At 38.3% G+C, this 23,078-nt stretch overlaps 1 protein-coding gene across 2 annotated transcripts; it reads left to right on the top strand.

The window, feature by feature from the left end:
* The first annotated feature begins 1,761 nt into the window (after positions 1 to 1,761).
* On the top strand, positions 1,762 to 23,078 carry SPI1 (Spi-1 proto-oncogene). 2 transcript variants are annotated; one of them, XM_053946889.1, is made up of 5 exons: positions 1,762 to 1,840; positions 9,876 to 9,969; positions 17,193 to 17,380; positions 21,164 to 21,311; positions 21,992 to 23,078. In XM_053946889.1, exons 1-5 carry the CDS (start codon positions 1,838 to 1,840, stop codon positions 22,306 to 22,308), a joined length of 750 nt encoding a protein of 249 aa, XP_053802864.1. In that variant the 5' UTR covers positions 1,762 to 1,837; the 3' UTR covers positions 22,309 to 23,078. The 2 variants fall into 2 exon arrangements, with proteins under 2 accessions (XP_053802864.1, XP_053802863.1); XM_053946888.1 differs by lacking the exon at positions 1,762 to 1,840 and adding an exon at positions 3,095 to 3,405.

Genomic DNA, 23,078 nt, shown 5'->3' with positions numbered 1-23,078 from the left:
CCACCACAGTAGAAACAGGAGCACATATTTCAGGAGAGAGTATAGTCAGTCTGTTAAAGTTCTTAAGGTGCAGGTCCACGTGAGAAAAAGAGGTAACAAAATCTTTTCAGCCAGAATTTGCAGCAGCCATTTTCTGCCTCCTAGTCTCTCACATAAACATATGCAATGAAGATATTTCAACAAATATCTTCACCTCAGTAGGAGTGCATGCAACAAGCAGTTATCAAGAGAAGACTGTCCTCCAGACCCCACAGGTTCCACAGTCAGAGACCCATGTCATCTCAATGGATAGTAAATGGATATGGTATACAAGACATACAAGCTGTATTAGGTCTAGATAAAAACAAGTTCCATGCCAAAACATAGTACTGTGAAGAATATAGAACACACAGGGGAATTCCTTGCTTAGAGGTGTTGTCTTTCTGTTACAAGAAAACTCAGTAGCAGAATCTGTGTAAATACCTGTTTCTGATTAAAGAACTACAGAATGGGTGATGTTGTCTGTGGTTTTAGTAGGGGGGAAAATTACCTTCCAAGCACCAAACAAGGTTTGAGGTGACGAGACCTCTCTGTGATGTGGCTGCTAGATGAAACCCTTTTGCTCTGGTAGTTTGTGGTTAGAAATAGCTTAAAGAACAAATGGCTAGAGGTAGGGCAAGAAATGTTCCCAAAAACTGCACACACTGAGGTGATGCTTAGAGGGAAAAGATTCAGAGGAATGTTTAATGTTATCAGAAATAATCTTTCAAAAACTTAATCCTTCAACTCATCATTTTCTCTAGTTCTCAAATTCCATCATGGAGAAGGATCCTCATCCTAATTCAAAAGCATTTTTAAAGGTCAAAATGCACTCTGTGAGTAGCAGTTCACATCACATACCTCTGGAAATCAGTTTGCTACTACACAACTATTTTGTAACTTCATCTATTTTCTTCATTTAAGTCATCTAATAAGGCAACTGCAAGGATCTGGGGCAAAAGTATCACCTCTAGCAGGCCTTGCTTTAGGGGTGAGAAGATTCTGTGCTTACAAGCAGAGGATAAAATACCAGTTATTGTGCAATTGTGAGAATTGAGTTGAACTTTAGCAAGGTTGTTACTAGTGATGTTCTTATACAAGTGTGATAAACAAGTGTTTTATTTCACTTTGAGCACTTCCATTTATGGAGATAACCTCTTTCCTGGGAAGATTATTCAATTGTTGGACTTCCTGCTCGTCCTGAAACCTTATGTCGTATAATTTTGTTTTGATTCAGCATACAGAGAATCAATTTAATTCTTTATATTGATTGCCTTGGTGTACTTACAATTACTGTATGTTTGGACCTGGTCAATAATGTTGGCAATTCAGCATTCCCTGAGCGCAGTAAGGCTGGCGCAAAATATCTGTCCTTATTAGGCAATTTCCTGTGTTAAAAGCCAGTACAGAAATGTCCTCCAGCCTATGGAATATAGTCTCATTCCACTTTAGTAGAAGCCTCTCTGTATAAAACACATGTTTAATATTTGCAGAAGCTGCTTAAGCTATCTTTCAGTGTGCAGTGAATCAGATAGCATATCTTCCTTGCTCTGAATAGCCTTGTTAATAGACACACGATTTGCACAATTGCTTTTATCACCTATTATTCAATTACCCACTGTAAGATTTGTGTGTTCACTCCCTTCTCTTCTGTTTGCACTGAATTTTATCATCAGGGTGTTACTTTGCTTCTCTCCTTTTCCCCCAGGTGGTTTGATCATTTCCAGGCTGGTATCCAGGGGGAGACTTTAGAACAATCTCAGAAGCAGAAGTGGACTGTTAAGCAGCTTGCTTATTCCCAGGCTGAAGTCAAGAGTTCATGGTATGAATTAAGGAAGAATTAAATGCTTATGTATCAACTAATGCTGATGAAATCCAGTCTGAGGCTTCAAGAGTTAATATCCCATCATGTTCTTGATATTATCCCATTGCTAATATGGTTTGCTCGTGGAGTTCCTGAGGGTGGGGAATGAGAGGAACTTGTGAGTGGCCTCTGGTTTTACCAGTGTACAAGGGAGGAAGTCTGGAGTGGCTGAAATTCCCCCTTGCACACAGATACAGGTGAGTGGTAAGCAGGCTGCTTTCAAAAGCAGAACCTGTGGCACATGAGTATAGACTGAAGGGGAACAAACCAGACAAAGAAACTTCACTTTTCCAAGACATTAGTAACTAACTGCAAAGCAAGAAGGCATTTTGCAGAATGAGAGCGCTCTCCCTTTGTAGCCAGGCCCCATCCCCTACGTCCTGCCCCATGCCCCACTCGCCTCTGGCACTGCCAGAGCCTGCATATGAAGGGCATTTGTTTGGCACAGCCAAATGCCAGCAGAACAGTGGGATAAAGAGAGGTGAGAAAATTAAGTAAGCAGAACTAACACAAAATCTCTACAAGGTATTTCTGCACCTGACTCTTTGAGCAGGAGTCTATAAATCTTGTTCTCTATTCACTGTTAAAGGCACTCAGGACCTGAGGGAAGTCATCATGAGGGACATGTAATACTTTCTCCTTTTCCCCACTCACTTTCTCCTTGCAGGAATTAGAAGTGTTCACAAGAAACAAATAAGAGGACAAAGTATCTTTCACTGAATTTACTCTCGTGCAAAGCTGATGACAAAAGTCTCATGGGCATAACTTCAGTGTTTTGTATAAACCTAAGGCTCTGTATTTGAAACTGCATCCTCTTTTTTTCCTACCTGCTAAGTATTGCCACATAAATCTCAACACAGGACTATTATTGATGCAAGTCTATGCCACTGCTCTGGCCTCACAGAAGTTGTCAGGACTGTGTCTATGATCTCTCATTAAAGCTGAGAGCAGCACCATGGTTCTGGTTCATGTGCAGTGGGAAGCACACAGCCTTTCCCTGAGCGCTGCACCCGCACGCTCTGCTGCTGATCGCAGGCCCTGGGCTGCTGATTATACAGCAAAGCACCTGTCCATGGCTGGGGCAGACTTCCTGCTGCAGCGCCACAGCTCCCTGAAATGAGATTTATGCAAACTGGCTCAAGTGTGATGTCACAGTGCAGATAGACCCAAGGCCTATCTGCCTTCTACAGACATTTGATAAAATCAGGAACTTCGCATACAACTCGGGAAGAAGTTCACCTCAGAACCTATTAGGGCAAACTATGAAAACTTGTTAGGGTCCTCCTGCCCTGAGATCCACCACTGCTAAGGGACTTCACGGAGTCCAAGGATCTCACTTTTTTCTTTTTTTTTTTTCCTTTTCTTTTTTCTTTATTTTTCCTTTTTTCTCCCCATTTTTTAAATATGATTTTTTGCAAGTCAGTTATTCTGGATGTTTGAAAACTGAATTAAGAAAAATTCACTCAGAAGTTGGCTGAATGTTGCAAGCTTGCAAGATGGAAGGATTTCCCCTTATTCCCCCTGTGAGTATATGGATTTATTTGTAATATGGATCACTGGGTTCAGTAGCAAAAGGCAAAGTAAACCAGTTTTTTTAATTTGAGAATATCTCTGGTTTGGTCTGTATTTGTAACGTCAGGAAGTTTGGCTTAGGTCAGTATATAAAACTAGTGACAACACTGCAATGAAAGGGAAATTAACATTTCCTCCCCAAACTTGTATCTGATTTTGATCTCCATTTGTTTTCACTGATTAAATGTATGGTATTTTTGTACATGGTGTTTATAGCAAGTCAGTAAATCTCTTTTCTTCAGTGCCACCTACGTGATATAAAAGCCGTCTTTCATCAGATTGTAATTCTTAATCATCTGAAGTCTCTGACATAGTTTATGTGTTTAACTGTCTACTAATCTGTGAGAGAAGAGTTGTTGAAAGTTGATTTACATATTGCAGATTTTAGGACTCTGTGTGTTCTTTTCAATGATGGCATTTTAGTTTTTAACTTAATCTTTTCTTGAATTCTCTTGAATTCACTGACTGTGAAAAAGCAATTGGCACATGGGGAAAAACCTACGGTCCTTATTTGAGTCTTTCAATGTTTTTTCTAAGATACAAATTCTTCTGTGTGCTTATGGGGCAGGTCTATCCTTTCCTTAACTCTGAAGCATTGTCGCACTGCTGTAACTTATTGTACGGTGAGTTATAAAATTTTTTTTTGTGAAAAAAATAATGTCACTAACCTGTTGTTCAGAAACAGCCTTATTGGGAAATCTCTAAGCAGAATGGCTACAAGAGGCCTTAATTACATTTCATTAAGTTTGTAGAAGCTGAAGAGGTGTCAGATAAGATGGTTCACTTGGTTTTTTATATGGTAGATGGCTTACAGTAATTGCTATACATGTGTCAGAGAACAAAAGAGACAATGCAGATCCAAGGGGTTTTTAACAAAAACTTGTATCAAGTTTTGGTTTTGTCTTGTCCCATTTAATGAAGACTAAAGACATTTCTTATCTTCCATCCAGAAAGATTACCCTTTGAATTCTTGTCATATTCAGAATTAATGATGACTGAAAGTATTTATTTTATTTTTGGGGGAGACCCTTTATTTTCTCAGTTTATCATCAGTGCCCCTGAAACCACCTATCTACCCAAAGCATGAAGAGACTCTAAAAATATTTTTTCTTTTTCTTAAATGCACAGAATTTCCCAATGGGTCTGATGTAAGCGCAACAGAATAGAAATTTGAATATAAACAAACTAAAAAAAACATATATACAGATTTCTCAGTATGTTACTTTTTGGGCTTAAAAAAAAAATTAAAAAGAAACACAAACCTTGTCCTTAGCTACCCCAGAAAATTACATCTCCATTCAAAAAAACCCAGTTGTTAGTTTTCTGTCCATTCATTAACTCATATCCAAGTTTTCTGTCTTTTTTTTTTTTTCCCCAGAGTTGAATTCCAGGACATATGTTGAATAAATTGAGTGAAAATCGAACACAGTTTGGCCCATATTCTAATTTGTGTTGCAGTTAATATTCTGTCTGGGCTGTGTTCAGATGAGTGATACAACTGGAAGTGAAAACCCAATTGCATCTTCCTGAAGCACTTGACAGGGCAATTTGATTTTTTGCTTTGTGATTAAACTGTCAAAAATTTAATAATTTTGTTGTTTGTTCTTTCAAAATTGCTTTAAGTGCATTTTGAGCACTGCCAGCTAGAGGCCTGCATGTCTGTGTCTCCTGGGACTTTTTCAGTGGGGACACGAGCCTGTTTCTAGGCAAGAGTCGCAGCAACACTTTCTTCCTCCACCCCTCCCTGTTCAGTTGAGGGTGGGTCAGTAACTGCTTTTTCTTGCCTGAGCTAGGAAATTCTTATCCTTCAGTTGGAAAACACTGTTTAAATTAGGAGTACTGCATCTTCCTCTGAAGATTAGAAATTTTGTGGGGAAAAATTCTGCAGACAGGGTCTGTGTCTTCCAGTGCATGATAGAATTCAGTTGTGTTATGGGTCAAAAAATTATTAAGTCAAACACCTTTGCCTGAAGTGGGTTCCAGTTTTATATGAATCCTTAAGTAGCCACCTGTAGAAATCACAGCTTTGAATGAAGTATTTTTGCATGAGAGCAAAAATGCCCCACAGAAGTACTCTGTTCCACATAACTGCACTGTCAACACAGCCCAGTGAGGATGGCCCAATGAGTAATCATGCTAATATTTTTACTCATCTTTGCTAAAATAGTTATACTGTAATTTTTTTCCAAGGAAATAAAGTTAATCTTGGCCTTAAAGCTTGTATCAGCAGCACATCACTGGAAATTGTCTGAAGTATTTTTGAATCATATGCCATTGAATAGTTATATCAGGATAACAAACAGATCAGCATTTGGTGATTTTACAATTTCCTGGAATCTTCTGACAAAGTATTGGGGAATAACAAGATTTTCAGACTGCTATTTGGTTGAGTCCAATGTGTCTCTCTTAACCAATGCCAACTGAGCTTTCTCTGACTGGTTTTGTGGCTTTTCCCTTGAGTTTCAGGGCAAAGATGGAAGACTGAGGCTACTCCTCATTTATCAAACTCTGTGACAGAAAGTATTGTTTGTTGACCTCTCACTAGAGGGTAGAATACTGTCTTAGATAGTGCACTGCACCTCATGGCATGTGTGAAAGGAGATACCAACTTTAGACCACAACTGTGGATCCTAACAAAGCTTTCAGTCATTCTTTTACATGGAAACAACCGATAGAACAAATGGCCATTGACATCAGTTAACTATTAAACATAAGCTATTCTTTGCTTTTTGTCAGGAGTAACAAAACAGTTCAGTGTCATGGAAGAGCTGCCAGTAAGATGATGAAATGGGTGTGGGTGGGGAGGTTCCAGAGAAGGACAGGGCAAGTGGGTAAAGATTGGCACAAGAGGCAACAGCAATACATGGTGAAACCTCTTCTCTCTCATAAGAGAAAACATTTCTAAAGAAACTTTTCTTAAAAAAAAACCCAAAACAACAAACCAAAAATACAGAAAGCAATTAAAAACATGTTATTGAAAAATAGCCTCTCTAAGAGGGAAATATCCCACTTCCCCATAGGATAATCAGAGAGAATACATGTTGTTCTATGTTCTTTAACCACCATATGATTACTTTTAAGTAAGTAATCTTAAGTAGATAAGTAGACTTTTAAATATTTAATATACATCTTGCCATGTTGGTTACTGTGCCCTTGAAGATCAGACACCAAGACAGAAAGCGGTGGCATTACAAGTCCTTTGTGGGGATGGATTGTTCCAGTGGCATGAGTTAACAAGGATAAACACATAGGTATTTTATCAAAAGGATCACTGGACAGGAAGCAAATCCAGGGACAAAAATTCCAAGAATCCATAATAAAGAAATTTTAAGCCCCAGATTTTCAAACCAGAGTTTATAGAACCCCAATGCCCTATGTAAAATAATTTTTAGATGTTGAGTATCCGCAAGTCACTCTGCAGTCATTCAGATCTGTAAATATTAAGGAATCATTGTTTTAAGAGTCCATTTAACACACCTCCCTTTAGCTCTGGTCATTGAATATACATCTGAACTGTAAAAGTAGCTTTTGACTTGTAAAATACTTAATTCCCAGCTGTCAGACTGTGAGAAACTATTGCCTGTTAATGTATATTTGTCTGAAGTGGGGGAGTTTGGAAACTGAGAGAAGGCAACAAAAGGAAAAGCACAACTAGGAAAACCCAAATGTTCTTTACCATGGCTAAAATATGTATTGTTTATCTGCTTTTGGACTGATGCTTGGCCTTCCTGCCAAGCTATACTTCTGTAAAGATATGAGTGATAGATGCCTTGTTGTATCAGTGGAAATTTTAGCAAATTAAGCCTAGATTGACAGGATACTGATTTCTTTCTAAATTAGTTTAATTTTGGCTAAATAGTTATCAGTGTTTAAAATTTCAATGCATTTAAATACTAATTTCTTAATAATTTCTATCAATTTCTAATATTTTAGTTGAGAAGAAACAGAGATTTTTATTTCAAACATTGTACATTTATATGACTTTTTAACCTCTGTTTTTCCCAACAAGTATGATATGCATTTTCCATTTAGATGTTGACATTTCCCCTTTCACAGAACATTAATGCTTTCCTTTGAATTATAGTAATTTATAATATTAATTATAAATTTGAATTTATAACATAAATTATAATAATTTAAAATTCTGAATATGAAGGCTTACATTTATATATTTAACAGGAAGCATATATTTGGGGAAAGGAAATGAACTAATGCGGGATGAAGTAATTTGCAAAGACAATGAAAAGGAGAAATTCCATTTGGAACTTTATCCTAAAGAAAGCAAAATACAGTCTTATTACTTTTTCTTGTCAGAGATCAGAGTACACCAAAGGTGGAAGGAATGAAGATGAGTAAATACATATAACCACAGAGAGAACACCAAGAAAATGCATAGAGAAAAAGCAGAAACACTGCGGAAATGCATGCTGTACTGACTTTTTGACCACCCCCCTGCAATCTGGAAAATCTGGGTTATACTTCCCATTGTATCTCCGTGTGAATAAAGGGCAATTCTACTGTAATCACATAGATTTGGAAAGGGAGACTGTACCTACAGTATAGCTCTGGAGGCCAGAGAAGAGTCCTGTCACTGGTATTCCTGCTGTGGATGACTTGTCTCTTTTCCTTAGTCTTTCCCTTAGAAAGTCTTTATTGTGGGTTATCATCTTCTCAAGATTTCCCCAAAGCAATTATCCACCACCACCAATTATATTTGGAGCTTGTAGCCAGGTGATGGATTTTCTCCTGAGGCTTTAAATATTCCATGGATCTGACTCCCAGTTAGTGTGTGTGCTGAAAGTCTTGAAGTTTTAGACAATCTTACCAGTGTCTTTTAATGATACACTAATAGGACACATGGCTGCTGCTAAGGATTTATCAAGTTCCAAAGTAATTTCTGAAAGTGTTTTTTTGGGGTTTTTTTGATATGTGTTTTAACATCTTAATCCTCAGAAAGGTACAATCTTTAAATCCCCAAATTCCAGCAGAATGAACTGAAGGAGTTAACCAGAAGAATTAAAGAACACAGAAAAAAAAGTCTTTTCCTTTTGCTAGCCACTTATCTACCACCTCCATCTGGATTTTAGTGGCAGCTGCTACCTTAGGTTCCATTTCTCAAGCAGTCTAGAGGAGTAAGAAAAAGAGAAGCTATCCTGTATTTCTGTCATGCTATTACCACAGCATAAACTTTAAAAATGCAGATGTTCCCAAAAATGTGACAGGTTTATGGAAGAAAAGGATTTGGGACATACAGATAGGCATATGAAATATAAACACAAGAAATACGCCCATCATGTAGTTATCATATTATTTTAAATATTTGTCCTTCAAAGTTAGTTATGATGGAGTCATTAATAGAATTAAAATGTTTCTATTAACACCTAGAAATGCTAGAAGTAGATTCTTTTCCAAAAAAAAGGCAAGAAGGTGGTTGGGTTCTCCTTTGCTGTTGACAGTGCAAGAATTTGTTTGGAAATACTGTAACCAAAAAAAACCTAACTGGACTAAGGTTTAAGAAAACCCCATGACAGACACTGTCTTTCTCTAACTCTTCATTCTGGAAATAAACAAGAAGGAACATTAAATGAAGTAAGAAAATTGTGCACAACTAATAATAAACAACCTTTATTGTGACAACATAAGATCTTACTCAGTGTTCAAATTGGAATACTAGGCCTGAGGAGGAGGAGAAATGGGCAAGTTACCCTATGTCACCTGTTTAAAGAAGATAGAGAGGATTTCAATTCTACAGCTAAGCATCCAACTCACTATTTGGCCCACATTTGGACTTCTAAAGTCTTCACTGTGTGTATCTAAAAGCCCTGTGCATTTGATTTGAACCAGTAAATATTGAGACGTCACCTTGGACAGTAACTGAGAAAGAAAATGTGTTTATGCCCTACGATATAGTCAGTGTCAGTACCCTCCAACAGACTGCCACCATTTAGTCAGAACTTGTAGAAACAACATGCTTAGGCAAGACAAGTTTCTGCTTTCTTTTTTGTGTGCAGGAATAACAATAATCATCATTATCATCATCATCATCAGTAAAAGAAAATGTCTGTTACTGCCAAAGGAAATATTTCACCTTTACTTGTGCATAATATTTACAACAGCTCTAAAGCAGTATCGTCAGAACTCTGGAGTGTGGGATACAAGGGATTTCTGTATTACAACTGGACAAGTTCTGGTACACAGGCTGGATCTCTTTTCTACTGGGATTACTCTTTTTTTATTCCCCAAAACCAGTGTTTGGCATCACACATTTTATTTCTGCTGATTCAGTAATAACTTGAAGTCTCTCTTTTCTTTCCCTAAGCAATATAAAATGGATTGGCATTGGCCCTTCACTAACTATATTAATAATTTGGAAACTATTTGTATAAACTTACTGTTCTAAAAATTCCTCTTCTTTTTACAGCCCTCTGATGATATGGTACCCTATGAGTCAGATCTCTACCGACAGCCCCATGACTATTACCAGTATCTCAACAGTGATGGAGAGAGTCATGGTGGTAAGTCAAAAAATATCTCCTTGGAGCATAAAGTCTCATGGGTTACCACAGGAAATGGATTTAGGACATATAAGAAAAGAACACATTTATTGCTGTGATCTATAATGTATAGGAACATATTTTCGAATCAGGAACAAAAAATTATTTTATTAATAATATAATATTACTATATTATTTGTTCCAACCCAGCAACTGCAACATGGTTTCTCTGAAAGAGCATTTTAAAGAGCATTCTATGACGCAGAGAGTTCCCAGGAGAGTGGGATCTCACAATCTCTATGCTTCATTATCTTTACTGCGTTTTTATTTTCCTCTGCAGATCAAAAGCATTCAGCTTGCTTCTCAACTTTTTAAGAACATGGATTTGCAACACTGTATTCCTCTTCTTGTGTTCCTATGTCCAAGTCCCATTTCACTTAGGTCATAGATAATTTATTTGTGCTTAGGTTTCTTTGGTATTTAGCCTTTTTCAACTCCATATATTTTTCTCTTTCTTTTGATCTCTATTGCATGCTGCCACACCTAACTTTAACTTTCACTCTTCCTCCAGTACACCCAAGTACTTCCTGTCTCTAAATCTATGTAAAACTTCCTTGTAGCTGTTTGTACATAAACATAACTCAATGTAAAAATGCTGTATGATTATTTATTACTTCAATTTATATATGTGATTTCAAAGCTTTGGTGTCTATATTTTAATGTTGTCTGGGCACTGGACTCTAAATCAATGCAGTGGCGAGACTGTTGCTTTGTGAATTTTATCTCCCGTACAATACAATGGTCCAGCAACAGCACCCTGGAAATACCAGAGTCAATATTGACTCAGGAAGGAAAAGCACCATTCTACTCTATTACTGGTGGCAGTCTCTGCAGGTCCTGGAGTTTCCCTGAAAGAATCCCACTGAAATAGCATCTAGACCCATTGCTGTTATAATTTAAGACATGGACTAATCATAGCACAACACTGTTTTGTGGCAACAAAAGAGCAGTGAGTTACTGAGTAAGATCTCTCTGAGCATTTAGCTGAAAGAGACTCCTACCTAAATTTGTTCTCTACATTTCATCCAGGAAACACCTGTGATATTCTTAACACCTGAAGACAAAGAATTAATTCAGTTTTTATAAGTTATCTCATGGCATCTGTCAAGTCTCATTAATCAAACCCAGCAAATTCCACATGGAAATTCAGGGTTTTTACATTACACCCCATACCTGTTTGCACACTCATAAAACAGGATAACGTTGATTATCTCAAAAGGCAATTGTGACAATTAAACAATAAATATAAAAGATGCCATGTAGGAAAAAGCACTGGGAAATAACTTTTCTGTCATTAAGTCTAGGCTACCTCAGGCAAAAACTTCCCTTTATCTTTCATAATTTTATCACCCCATCTGGTTTACTGCCCATTTTTCTACTGAAAGGCTGCCTCCAGGCTACATTTCTCAGATCAATTGCATGATTTTACTCATGATGAACACAACAAAAACTGGATAATGACCTATTTGGGTTATAGCCTAAGCAGTACCTAAACTCACACTTTAAACAGAAATTTGTCTGTTCCTAAAGTTGTGCTGCACTTGTCCTAAAGACCCCAAAAACATATTTTAACTCCTATAGTAAGTGTTTATGGAAGAGGCAACCTAAACCCAGCATGCACATTTCAATTAATTTTTTATTTATGAAAGCACTTGTAATATAGTTGGTTGTGTACAAATATCTATGCCCTATGCTGCCCTGAATCGCTCACAGTCCAAAAGAGCAATGAACAACCAAAAAATACAGATGGATACTAAAACCCACAAATTATTGTACTTACCTTCTTTCTAATAAACATTGAAAATCCCAACTTTGAGTTTCATTTTGTTTACGTGACAGAAGTATAGAGTCTTGAGAAGAGCCATGCAGAAGGGCAGGAAAAGGATGCCACAAAGTGTATTTAGAAATATATACTAAGTGTTCAGAACAAAGTGGATAAAGGTACAATGATTGAAAAATTGAGGGGAAAGGAATAAAAAGGTGCTGCAGTGACAGCAATGAAAGAGACAAGAACCTGATTAGATAGGAGGATAAAAAGAAGAAATAAGAGCAGAATTGTGAGAGAGGAGTTCTGGGGTACAGTGAGATCACTGACAATACATAAAAATAATTTTGCAGGTCTCCTCAGTACCACTGTGCACCTCAATACTACCAGTTAATGCCACTAGACAGAATAATACTTCTGATTTTGCTGACAAGGGACTGTTAAAGAAATAGAAAAATTTCCTCAAGTGTCAGACTACCTCTCTCTCACTGCTAGAAAATTAATTTTGTGAAAGGGAGATGACAATGTCGTAACCTGTAGATTTGTGCTACATCCATTACTGTCCCTTTTCCTCTAATATAGTACTGAAGGAAACTCTTATTCCATATTTACACAAATAGGTAGTAAAGTCCACAAAAAATCTGTAGATCTGTGCCACTAGTAAGTAATATTTAGGAAATCATTTCCAATAGGTGAACACTGAGATTAACAAGCAAAACCACAGCATGATATGTTCATCACCACAAGCATTGTGTGAGATTATTTTCTGTACTGCAGTGTAACTCTTTTAAATACTGTAATAAACACAGAGACATGGTCATGCTGGACAGAAGCTCCTTTGAGTGATCATGTATTAGTCCATCACCCTACCCTGAGCTTGTAAGTCTATAAGTGTAACAGCACATTTTGTAACACTAATGCAATCTTAGCAATTACAAAATTCCACTGCAGCTTTGTCTCTATGTTATTACCAAACATTATAGGTTTAGTAAAAATCACTTTTTGTATGAAGCTGAGTGCTGACCCTTGTTCACTTTGTTGCTAGCCTCATGGAACTTACTAGATTTCATGATCTGGGATTTTATTTTTGTCCCACATCCTGGAGTAACATGACCATTTAGGAATCTCAGCTTTGATTTTATTAGCCCACATAGAAGTGGAGGAATGTCCAAACATGTGAACCTTAGTCTTAAATGCTATAGGAAAAAGAGAAAGAATTCCAAACTTCATTAAAAACCCCCTCTCTTCAAAGCTATCCTCATGATTTGATGGGGCCTGACCCATAGGCCATTTGGTATAATTAAAGTCACGAAGTTTGTGAAGTAAGCTAATGAGATTCTAATATTGTTTTAGATAAGATTGATGCTCTGCCCAAGACCACAGAACTCTTCTCAAGGGTGATTCTGTATTGTCAGATCAAGACATTGAGTTTCCTGTGTCCTTCAATATTTTTCTCATTTCCTCTATGGGTTTTTTCCTTGGCTTGCTTTTTCAGATGTGCAAAACACAGTGGGAACTTGTAAGCTATGCAGTGTGGGGTGGTGAAAGAAACCCTCTCCTAGTTCACCATGTGTTGGAAAATCAGCCCACCCAGAGCAGAAGCACCCAGGGGTGCTGGGCCAGGCTCCCCAGAGCAGCCCTGGCAGCAGCTGTGCCCTGAGCCAGGGCAGAGCGTGTGCTGGCAGAGCTCTCACACTTCCGCCTCAACAGCTGCCTCACGAATTTCTGCACCTTGGGCACTGCATTATGCAGGTTTAGCCTATTGTTCCACATTTATTACAAACATCTTCCTTGAGCCTGTTTCATATTCTGACCTGGTTCTACCATTATTCATCTATTAAAAGGAGCAAAGCAATTTGCAGTGATGAGAAGGTGCATGAAAACGTTCGGTCAGGTTTTCTCACCTCCACGGCGAATATTAACACAATGCCTTTAGGTCAGCTATTGCTTCCCAACAGGCTAACATCCGCTCTGTCATGGGAAGGAGTTCAGAATTCATTATTGTCCTTCCTCTAACCTTTCACTACATAAAAGACCAAAACAAACATGATCTCCATGTCTCTGTAAGAGAGAATTTTTTTCACATCCTCTTTCACTTCACATGAAATTTCTCATAATGACTCTGTTGTGTAGGTACAGCTTGGCTTTTAATGACATTTTCCTTTACCCAAAGAACAGGCACTTTCCATTTCTAGAATTTTTATCTCCTATCTTTTTTCTTCCTTCCACCTTCACGTTTTAGAGAAAATAACAAAATTGGTATATGTAACTGACAACACTAACAAAGAGCATAGAAGTAAAGAGTTTCTGGTAACTCAAATATCTGGAGATATTTAAATCTTTCTTTTTATTTTCATATGCAATAACTTAGCCGGGATGGTTAACTGCAGAAGGACTTGTGGAGTCAGACTTGTAATTTCTCTTCTAATGTTACTAAACCAATATTGTTTTTCCTAACCATTACTGCGGAATTATAAATATTCTGGAAAGAATACGGACTTTGCTCCCTATCACAACTTGAATATTTGGACATAAGTTTTTGTTTAAGTAATTTCTGATATAGATTTTTTGGTAGTGTAATACTATTATGTCATTACTTTAAATCCTATATGCTGTGTTAATAGTATTATTTTATTACTTTATTTTTACAGTAGCATCTAATTCCATCAAAAAGGAATTTAGTAATTAATATGATAATTACTAATTAGTTATTAGCATGAATATGCATAAATAGTGTTCCATGGGTTAATTAATCTGCCAAGGGAAAAGTTGAAACAGTTCTGGAGCAACAGTAACCTTGTCATAGGTTCCAAAAAACTAAGCGGTATCTTGAAGAATAAAAACCTTACTGCTGATAAAAAAAATATTTTAAAATAATCAAAAGTTGATCACCTAGAGGGTGCACAGATGTTTATTGCTATGCAGGTTGGAAATGTTCTTAGTTCTCTCTTGGCCACCATATTTGCTGCTAGTAAGACATTCCACAGGTGAGGACCTGCCACTGACAGCCTCAGAGACTTTTTCCTGGGCTTTGTCATCCTCCCAGTTATGCACTGATCTCATTTGCTGCTGTGGATTATCAGTGACAAGGGATCTTTGGGAACATACATTGCCCTCTGACAGAGCACTTTGCACACAGCAAGCAGAGCCAGACCACTCTAAGGAGCAAGAGTTTAGATTATTCCTGGGATGTATTCTCAACAGTTTAATATTCAGGGCTGCCCATGGTATATGGGACCTCAATGGTTGGCTCTACTTTGAGAAATCTGCATTAATTTAACCCAGAGAAAACATGAGTTAGTGTGGCTCAGTCTTCCAACTAAATGGAAAGGTTTCACACTGAAAGTGCTCAAAGCTTTCTACCAGAACACAGTCTTAGGTAAATTATGGATTTCAACGCACTCTGCTGTTTCCAGGGTTGAAGTAGATGTGGATATAAAAACACCTGGGTCTTTTGCATCCATAAACCCCACTTTTTTACACTAGAAACTGAAATTTTTGTCTTGAACTGCAACATGAAGAAGCACTACTGTGCATGTCTGAGGGCTATAAAATCTATACATAGCCCTAGAAAAGTGCCATAGAACAAAGTGAAGAAATGACAAAGCAATGCAGCAGCTCGCTGGATACTTTTATAAGTGCATTTCCACCCCTTTCACATGCAGTGGTGGGGTTTATTCATGAATCAGAAAAGCAGAAAGGGCCAAAAAGTAAGTGCTGGTGTAATAAATGATCTCACAGAGCCTCCAAAAAATTTCTACAGGCCTGAGCGCAAAAGCAGCTGAAAGAGCTTACAGCTTCTCAGGTACAAGTGTGCTTGGTATAAACACATCACTGAGTTCACTCTAAAGGAAGCCACATCCAAAGTCACTCCCCTGGATTTCAAATCCTCAGTGTGATTACACTTAACTGTTTGAAACACAAATGGGGAAAGATGATGAGATAGGGGATAAGAAAAAGAACTAACTTGATATTTAAGAGAAATATTCATAGCACATTAATATCCAGATGTCATGCACAATAACATATATTGCAGAATGAGACAATTGTTCCTCTATAAATTTAACTACATTTAGAGGAATATGTTCAATCCTGTCCATTGTGTTGTTGGAAGGATGTCAACAGCTGGGAGGAAGCTTGGAGAAGTGTACAAGTGTGAACAGGGAGGTGAATATACTGATTTACACTGAAACACTCAGAGCTGATGCTAGCTTAAGGGATAATTAGAAGTAGATTGTAAGAGTACATGACAGCAACGTGAAAACACATACATTTTAAAAAATTTATTCAGAATTAAAAAAAAAATTAATAAGGGAAGAGAATGTGGAATAGTAAGTTCTAATCATAAATTAGAACTGTTACACAGAATATCATAAAGAAATTTTAGCCATGCATACAGTGATACACAAAAAGATGAACCCTGGAAGATTAGTTCCAAGCTCAGTCAGAGCAGAGGCTGTAATGTTGACACCGATTTTAAAAACAGGTAGCACACAAATTTATGTGCAAAATTATGTATGCAGCTATTGTATATGAGAAATAGGATTAGCAGTACTTCACATTTCTTGTAGAAAATTTTAAATTTTGAGCAGCAAATACGACATTCTAAGAAGTTGAAGGCTTTTGTTGAACTAAAAAAGCCAGAAATCTAAAACTGAGAATGATATAGAATTTAATTTCAAAGATAAATGAATCAGGAAACATTATAGTGGTTAGTTAAGTACTTCTTTATATTTTTGAAAAAAATCCAAATTATCACAGACATTTCAAATGTACTAAAGAGATAAAAAAGGTAGAGAAAGAGTCTGCATTAGAATTCAGCCTTCCTATATACAGTGTACACCAGATTTCCACATGTGTTTATCCTTTTATTCTCTAGTATTGGTACTTAAAAATGTGTGATATAGCAAAAATATCTAGGAAATATCTAGAAAAGTGCCTTTCCTGTAGCATTCCTAAATTTTTGCTAGCACAGTAAAATAAAGACGAAAGATAGCTGCAGAATAATCTTTACATTTTTTCCACCTCCTCATTTCCATGCCATGAGGAAGAGTGTAATAATAATATGACAATATGTAAAACTGTAGAATTTGTTGTCTCAAGAATGACAAGGTTTTGAAACTTGTTATGGTCTCTTCTTGAGAAAGGTGCCAGCATTAACATCTTCTGCATCTCGTGTTAAATTGTCATTGAAATCCATCTCACTGTCTGAGAGAATTTTCCTACTTAGAGTGGCCTAAGTAATACTTCCCAGTCACAGAAATCTCTACAGAGATTGTCAGTAGAGACAAACAGGTCAACAGGAGTGGTTTGGAGAGGGCAGAAAGGGCCATGACAGGAGTAAGAATCAATGAAAGCCAGGTAAACACCATACTTTTTCATCTTGCCATGATGGACAATCTATTTTTACTTTCTTTAGATCATTATTGGGAATATCATCCACACCACATGCACAGTGAATTTGAGACCTTTGGAGACAACCATTTCACAGAGCTGCAGAGTGTGCAGCCTCCCCAGCTGCAGCAGCTCTACAGGCACATGGAGATTGAGCAAATGCACGTCTTGGATTCTGCAATCCCAACCACACACATCGGACTCAACCATCAGGTATGGTTACCAGCCCTGCTCGGAACTTCAGAGAATAATTAATGGTAAAGAAAATAATACATTGGGAAATGCATACTATTAAGTGAAAGAGATTTTTGAAAAGAGTTAGGTTCTTAGGGCATGTAAAGCTCTTCACACTCAAGACAAATGTATTTTAAACTTTCTTTTTACCTGGATAATGAGAAATCATGCTCCCCACACTGTCTAAAAAGAGAACTGCATTTTGTGGAGGTGTTTGGAATTTCAATTTTTGTTTCATTTGGAATGAAAATCAACTGGTTTGCAATTCTGCAGATGAACTAGAGCTGAGAAACTTTGTATCATCATAGCAAGGGTATCCATGACTATTGAGAAGTAATTCTGAGCTTTGAAGTAGTTTTAAATATTTCCAAGGAACCCTGACAGTTTTATATGATTTGTATGAAAAATGCTAACAAAGACAAGTCACTGGCAATTCTACCACAGGCTGAGGAGACCCTACTTGTGCTTCTGTCTGGGAGTAAATAAGTCACAAGCCAAAGCATGGTGTCTTGTCTTTACTCAGATTTTACATTTAGCCAGGCAATTCCCTGTAAAAAATAGATACTCCAATATGCAGTAGTCACCAAAGCACCAGTGAATTCTCGCTGAAGCTGAAATTATAAGGTGTTCCATCATACTGCAAAGACACTAAGCACAGTAGATGTGGAAATCACTCTTGATCCTACAAGAATATGCCCAAAGTCATTACTGGGAGCAGTAAGAAAGCTGGACGATCTTGTGCTAAAGAGTTTCCCAATATACATGAAATGTCCTAAATACTAGACAGTGTAGAACTGAAGTTGGAGGAAAGAGTGTTTGCTGATTACAGTGCTGCATATAACAGTACCCTTGCTGAAACTTTGTGAGAAAAACCACATTCATGGGCTTATCATTTTGTGTTTCTCTGCTCAAAGCAAACTGAAATTGTATGTTAATACTGTATTAATCAAAAAGAAAGAAGAGAAAAAATAGTATGAGTAAGTTAACACTGACAACAGGAAACTGCAAGCCATCAAAAAATCAGGAATAGAATATAAGATGTAGATACAAAAAAAAAGAATTAGGAACAGAAAGTTACAAATATTAAAAAAATGCATCATGGAACAGCAGTCTGTGGGAAGCTTTTAAGTTGTTTCAGTTGCTCATTGCAACTGCTAACACCTAATGACCAACCATTACCGCTGCCCAAGGGCAAAGGATGAAAATGGGCCCCTTTAGAGATGCCCTTGGAAGCACAACCAAAAAACAAGAGAGGGAACTTCTGCTTATCCGTGTTCATTCTACTCAGCTATGGTCTTTCATTTCAGGATGAAAGGCAGGGAAGTAATTTTGTTACAACCTTGATAAAGAGCGCTGTGATCTCCCTGTCCCACACCCTACCAAGCTGTGGATGTTAGTATGTAGAGTTCACTACTTCCCTTCTTTTCCTTACCAGCAAGGGATCTTTGGCTTTTTACTTTACTTAACTTTTATTCCTAGAATAGCTCATGCAAATAGTACTTGGCACACTCTGAAGTTCAGCTTCTGGTGTGTTTCAGTCACAGTCCCAGGCAAAGAAACAAGCAGGAAGCAAGTTTTAACCCTCCTTAAATTTGCTAGCTTTAAACTAGCATGCCTGTCCTGCAATATCAGAGTTAGTGTTTGCAGTAAAGGAGGAATGTGCAAAGATATTTCTTTAATTTTCTGTGGATATCACATTACTTTGTGAAATCAAATTTGATGTTTAACCTGTTCATGAACAAGACTTGTTTAAAAAGTTTTGTTAACCTGCCAAGAGGGGCCTCAGAAATACTAAAATAAGAAAAAAATATTTGTTCTGAAGGGAGAATGAAAGAGAAGGTTGGAAAGCTGTAAGAAGAACTTTAGAAAAGGAAAATCACACGCTGGTGCCACAGACCCTGGGAAAACTTCAGAATATGGAAAGTAGCTAGTAGTTCCTTAAGTTTTCTCTCTCCAGAACTGTATTAGTAACCTGGCTCTTTATAGCACGTGGGCCAGTCCTCTGTGATTCTGTCCCAAAACTGTGTGACACTGGTGCAGAGGAAGCGTAAGCAAAGATACAGCAGTCAGGGCAAGTGGGGACAGCATGGGGAAAGCTCACTCAACTCCGCAGGCTGGCCTCTGCAGCTACCTTTGCTTGAAAGACACCATGTCCCCTCCCACTGTCCCACTCTAGCCCCAGAGAAGTGGTTCCTTACTCCCATACAACCTCTCAAAGCACTCCAGGTTTCCACAGCCCTTTTCTCCACAGGGGCCCCAGTCTCCATTCTCCTCCCCTCTAGGACACTGTCCCACCTTCTCATTCCCCTTCCCCTATGGCACAGTCTCTCCCTTCCTTCCTACCCCTGAGGCTGCAGCTTTCTTAACTGTAAAAATCTGAAGGTGGCTGTGGTGAGGGCTGAAGTTTCACTCCTGGGGATCTGACAGGAAGCTTACATGTGCTCTTGCCCAATCCTGCCCTTCCTGCCAGATCGGCTGCAGCCTATCTGCCAACTCATTAACTGCCAGCTGCTGTGCCCCCAAACCAGCCCTTGGCACACGCCTTATTGGGACATTTCAAGGTGGTGCAAAGCTCACCCAAACAGCCCCACTCAGCCAAACCCAGCACAGGGTGAGTGGCTCATGAACACCCACTGCCTACTTCAGCGTCTGAGGTCTCCTGGGGAGGGCACCAGGCTCAAAACATCCTTTCCTGGTGAAGGAGAAGAGCAGTACAAAAGGAGCTCACTTTCTAGGACTATCATCTGTCCCATTTCATGAAAGCTGCATAAGATATGCTGCTGAGTTTGGAGGATGTTAGTTAGGTTTTTTTAATGTAGGGACTGGGTTCTTATTCCCTGCCCTTCAGACTGGCCTGTTTCACATTATTAAATAAGAAGATGCAATAATTTATGCCAACTGGTCATGTTTCCTAGCAAACCAGACCACAACTGAGAATTTACACAGCTGAGGTATATTCCACACTGCTTCTGTCAAAACCTCTATATAAGGAAAAGAAAATTTAACACAAAAATTGGCTTGCTAGCTTTGCAGACAAGAAATTCCCCCCTAATGGGGAATTTTCAGATAGCCATTTGGGAAAAAAGAATATGGACTGATATGATATATCCTTATCTTAATGTTAAGGCTACTCCTCTCCTCATGGGGGAAGTTTAAGAGAAAAAGCTGACGGACCGGTACAATCCCATCTCCAAATTTGGACACAGTCCCATAGGGTTTCGGTGCCGTCAGGAGGTACTGTGACTGAGAAAGGAAGAGGACAACAGACCCAAAGCCAGCCATGATAGGGCAGAACTGTTCATCTCTTTCGAATTCAGCTCCAGATGGTCTTTGTTAGGAAAAAAGTTGTTCTGAAAAGCAGTTTCACTCTGGGTTTAGACAACCAGGATCAGTAACTCATTAGGAAGAAAGCAAGCTTTGGGGAGATATGGGGAAGAGGGGCAGTGTTACTTGATAGGATATAAGATATGAGAAAGTTCTGACATTCACAATGTTATTCATTCTTCCCTCTGGTAAAGGTATGTCGTTGTACATGTGTAAGTGTTGACTGTTATCTGAAAGTGTTTCTTAATAGGATGGCATTTATTATAAATGCCAACAACTAAGTCACTCAGTATTACACTAAACATTTTCCCATACCTCCATCCCCCCATTTCCATCCCCCCTTTTCTCTGTGCCTCTCTTCATTACATTTCCTTTTTTAATCTTGTTGCCCTACACTGTATCACTGCTTTCTCCCTCTACTACTCTGTTCTCCAAAAGGTGTCCTATTTGCCCCGGATGTACTTCTCTCCACCTCAGCCCAGCTCTGATGAGGAGGACATAGAGAGGCAGAGCCCCCCCTTGGAGGTTTCAGATGGGGAGAATGATGGTGTGGACCCTGGGCCTGGAATTATGCATGGAGAAACAGGTCAGTGAAAACAAAAGGGTTTTGTCGAGCTATGAACTGAGCAGGTGTTATATTACCATAAGGATAATGAATAAAACTGTAGAACTGCTGTGCTAGTATTTTATGCCACTGCCAAAGCTTTTCTTTCCCTGCCTCACTGCACTCTCCCATCCTCTGAATCTCACAACCGTAACTATCTCAAACCTCATTTCTTAATGTACTCCCCTGACTCCTTCAGCTTTGTCTGTTCAGGCTTCTAGAATGGAAATGGCTTTTGCCATTTCTACTCCAATTTCTATTAACAGCCAGGAAATCCTAGACAAGAAAGTTAAGGAAGAACCAATTTAAAAAAATATTTAGCTCTCTTTGCTCAGTATCTGAGAGTCACATTCTGTATAACCTACCAAAATTAGGTTTAAGTTACTTTTGAATTAGCAATGTTTTTCAATTATCTTCAAATTAGCAAATTAATTTCAGATGTTTAGCCATTTTAATGACTTAATCTTGCTTTTTCTTCTTGGTATATCAACCCACAGTTCATCCTCACACTGTTACATTGTCTACTGTTAAAATTGCTGCAAACTGAAAAAGTTATGCGTCTCCCAAGCTAGCTGAAATACTTAGATACTTTCTGCTGTTTTGCCAGGAACTACACATAAATACTAATGCTCCACGGGCTTTCTTCTTTGACTCTCACACAGGCAGCAAGAAAAAGATACGTCTGTATCAGTTCCTTCTGGACCTTCTTCGCAGTGGGGACATGAAGGACAGCATTTGGTGGGTGGACAAAGAGAAAGGCACTTTCCAGTTCTCCTCCAAACACAAAGAAGCATTGGCACATCGCTGGGGCATCCAGAAAGGCAACCGCAAGAAAATGACCTACCAGAAGATGGCACGGGCTTTGAGAAACTATGGCAAGACAGGGGAAGTCAAGAAAGTTAAGAAGAAGTTGACCTACCAGTTTAGTGGAGAGGTGATGGGAAGGGGGGCCACTGATAGGAAGCATTATCCTCACTGAGGCCATGGGACCCTAAGCAAGAAAAATATTGAGAGCTCCTGGCTGGATACCAGCAGAGGAGATGGACGCATCTTTCTCTTTGCTTCCTGTGCCCCCTTCTCTGCCTTTATCATCAGATGTTTCTGGTACGAATTCCCTTCTTCAGCATCTGAGAATCCTAATCATGACAGAATTCTTTGCTTCCATCCTCCAAGTTGGACAGAGTTGGGAAATTTAAACAATGTACAAATATATTGTTGTCAGGAAAGATTTTTTTTTTTAATTTTTTTTTGATTGTATTGTAACTAAAGAATACAGCCAATGAAGTTTTGCCTCCAGAGGTGGTGCTGTGTCACTCACAGTGACACCGCATTAGCTTCCAGCTTTTAAACTAGCATTAATACAGGCTCTGCCGCAGCTCTCAGAGCTAGAGAGAAGTTTGCAGATCTTGGAATGATACTCGTTCTTTTAAATAGTAATAACATGTACATATTTAATACAATTAGATATAATGAAGTTTTGATGTTTGCATAATAAATGATTAGTTCACAAACAAATGTTATGCATTCAGGTATGCAGATACAGCTCTTGTGTGGTGTTTGAACAAAAGGTGCACTGGGTTGTAGGGTCTTATCCATCTGTAGCTACTTTTTAATTTACCTGCAAACATCATCAATGATGTCAAACTCAGTAACAAATGTTGACAAATGTTAAGAGGTGAAATACATTACTGTGAAAGAGACTACAGTACTGAAGGAAATTTAAAAATACATATATGTACATATTTCTCA

The sequence above is a fragment of the Vidua chalybeata genome, chromosome 6, assembly GCF_026979565.1.
Source record: "Vidua chalybeata isolate OUT-0048 chromosome 6, bVidCha1 merged haplotype, whole genome shotgun sequence".
NCBI lineage: Eukaryota > Metazoa > Chordata > Aves > Passeriformes > Viduidae > Vidua > Vidua chalybeata.
Note: the sequence above shows the minus strand (reverse complement) of the source record. Positions and strands in the feature narration are given on the sequence as shown.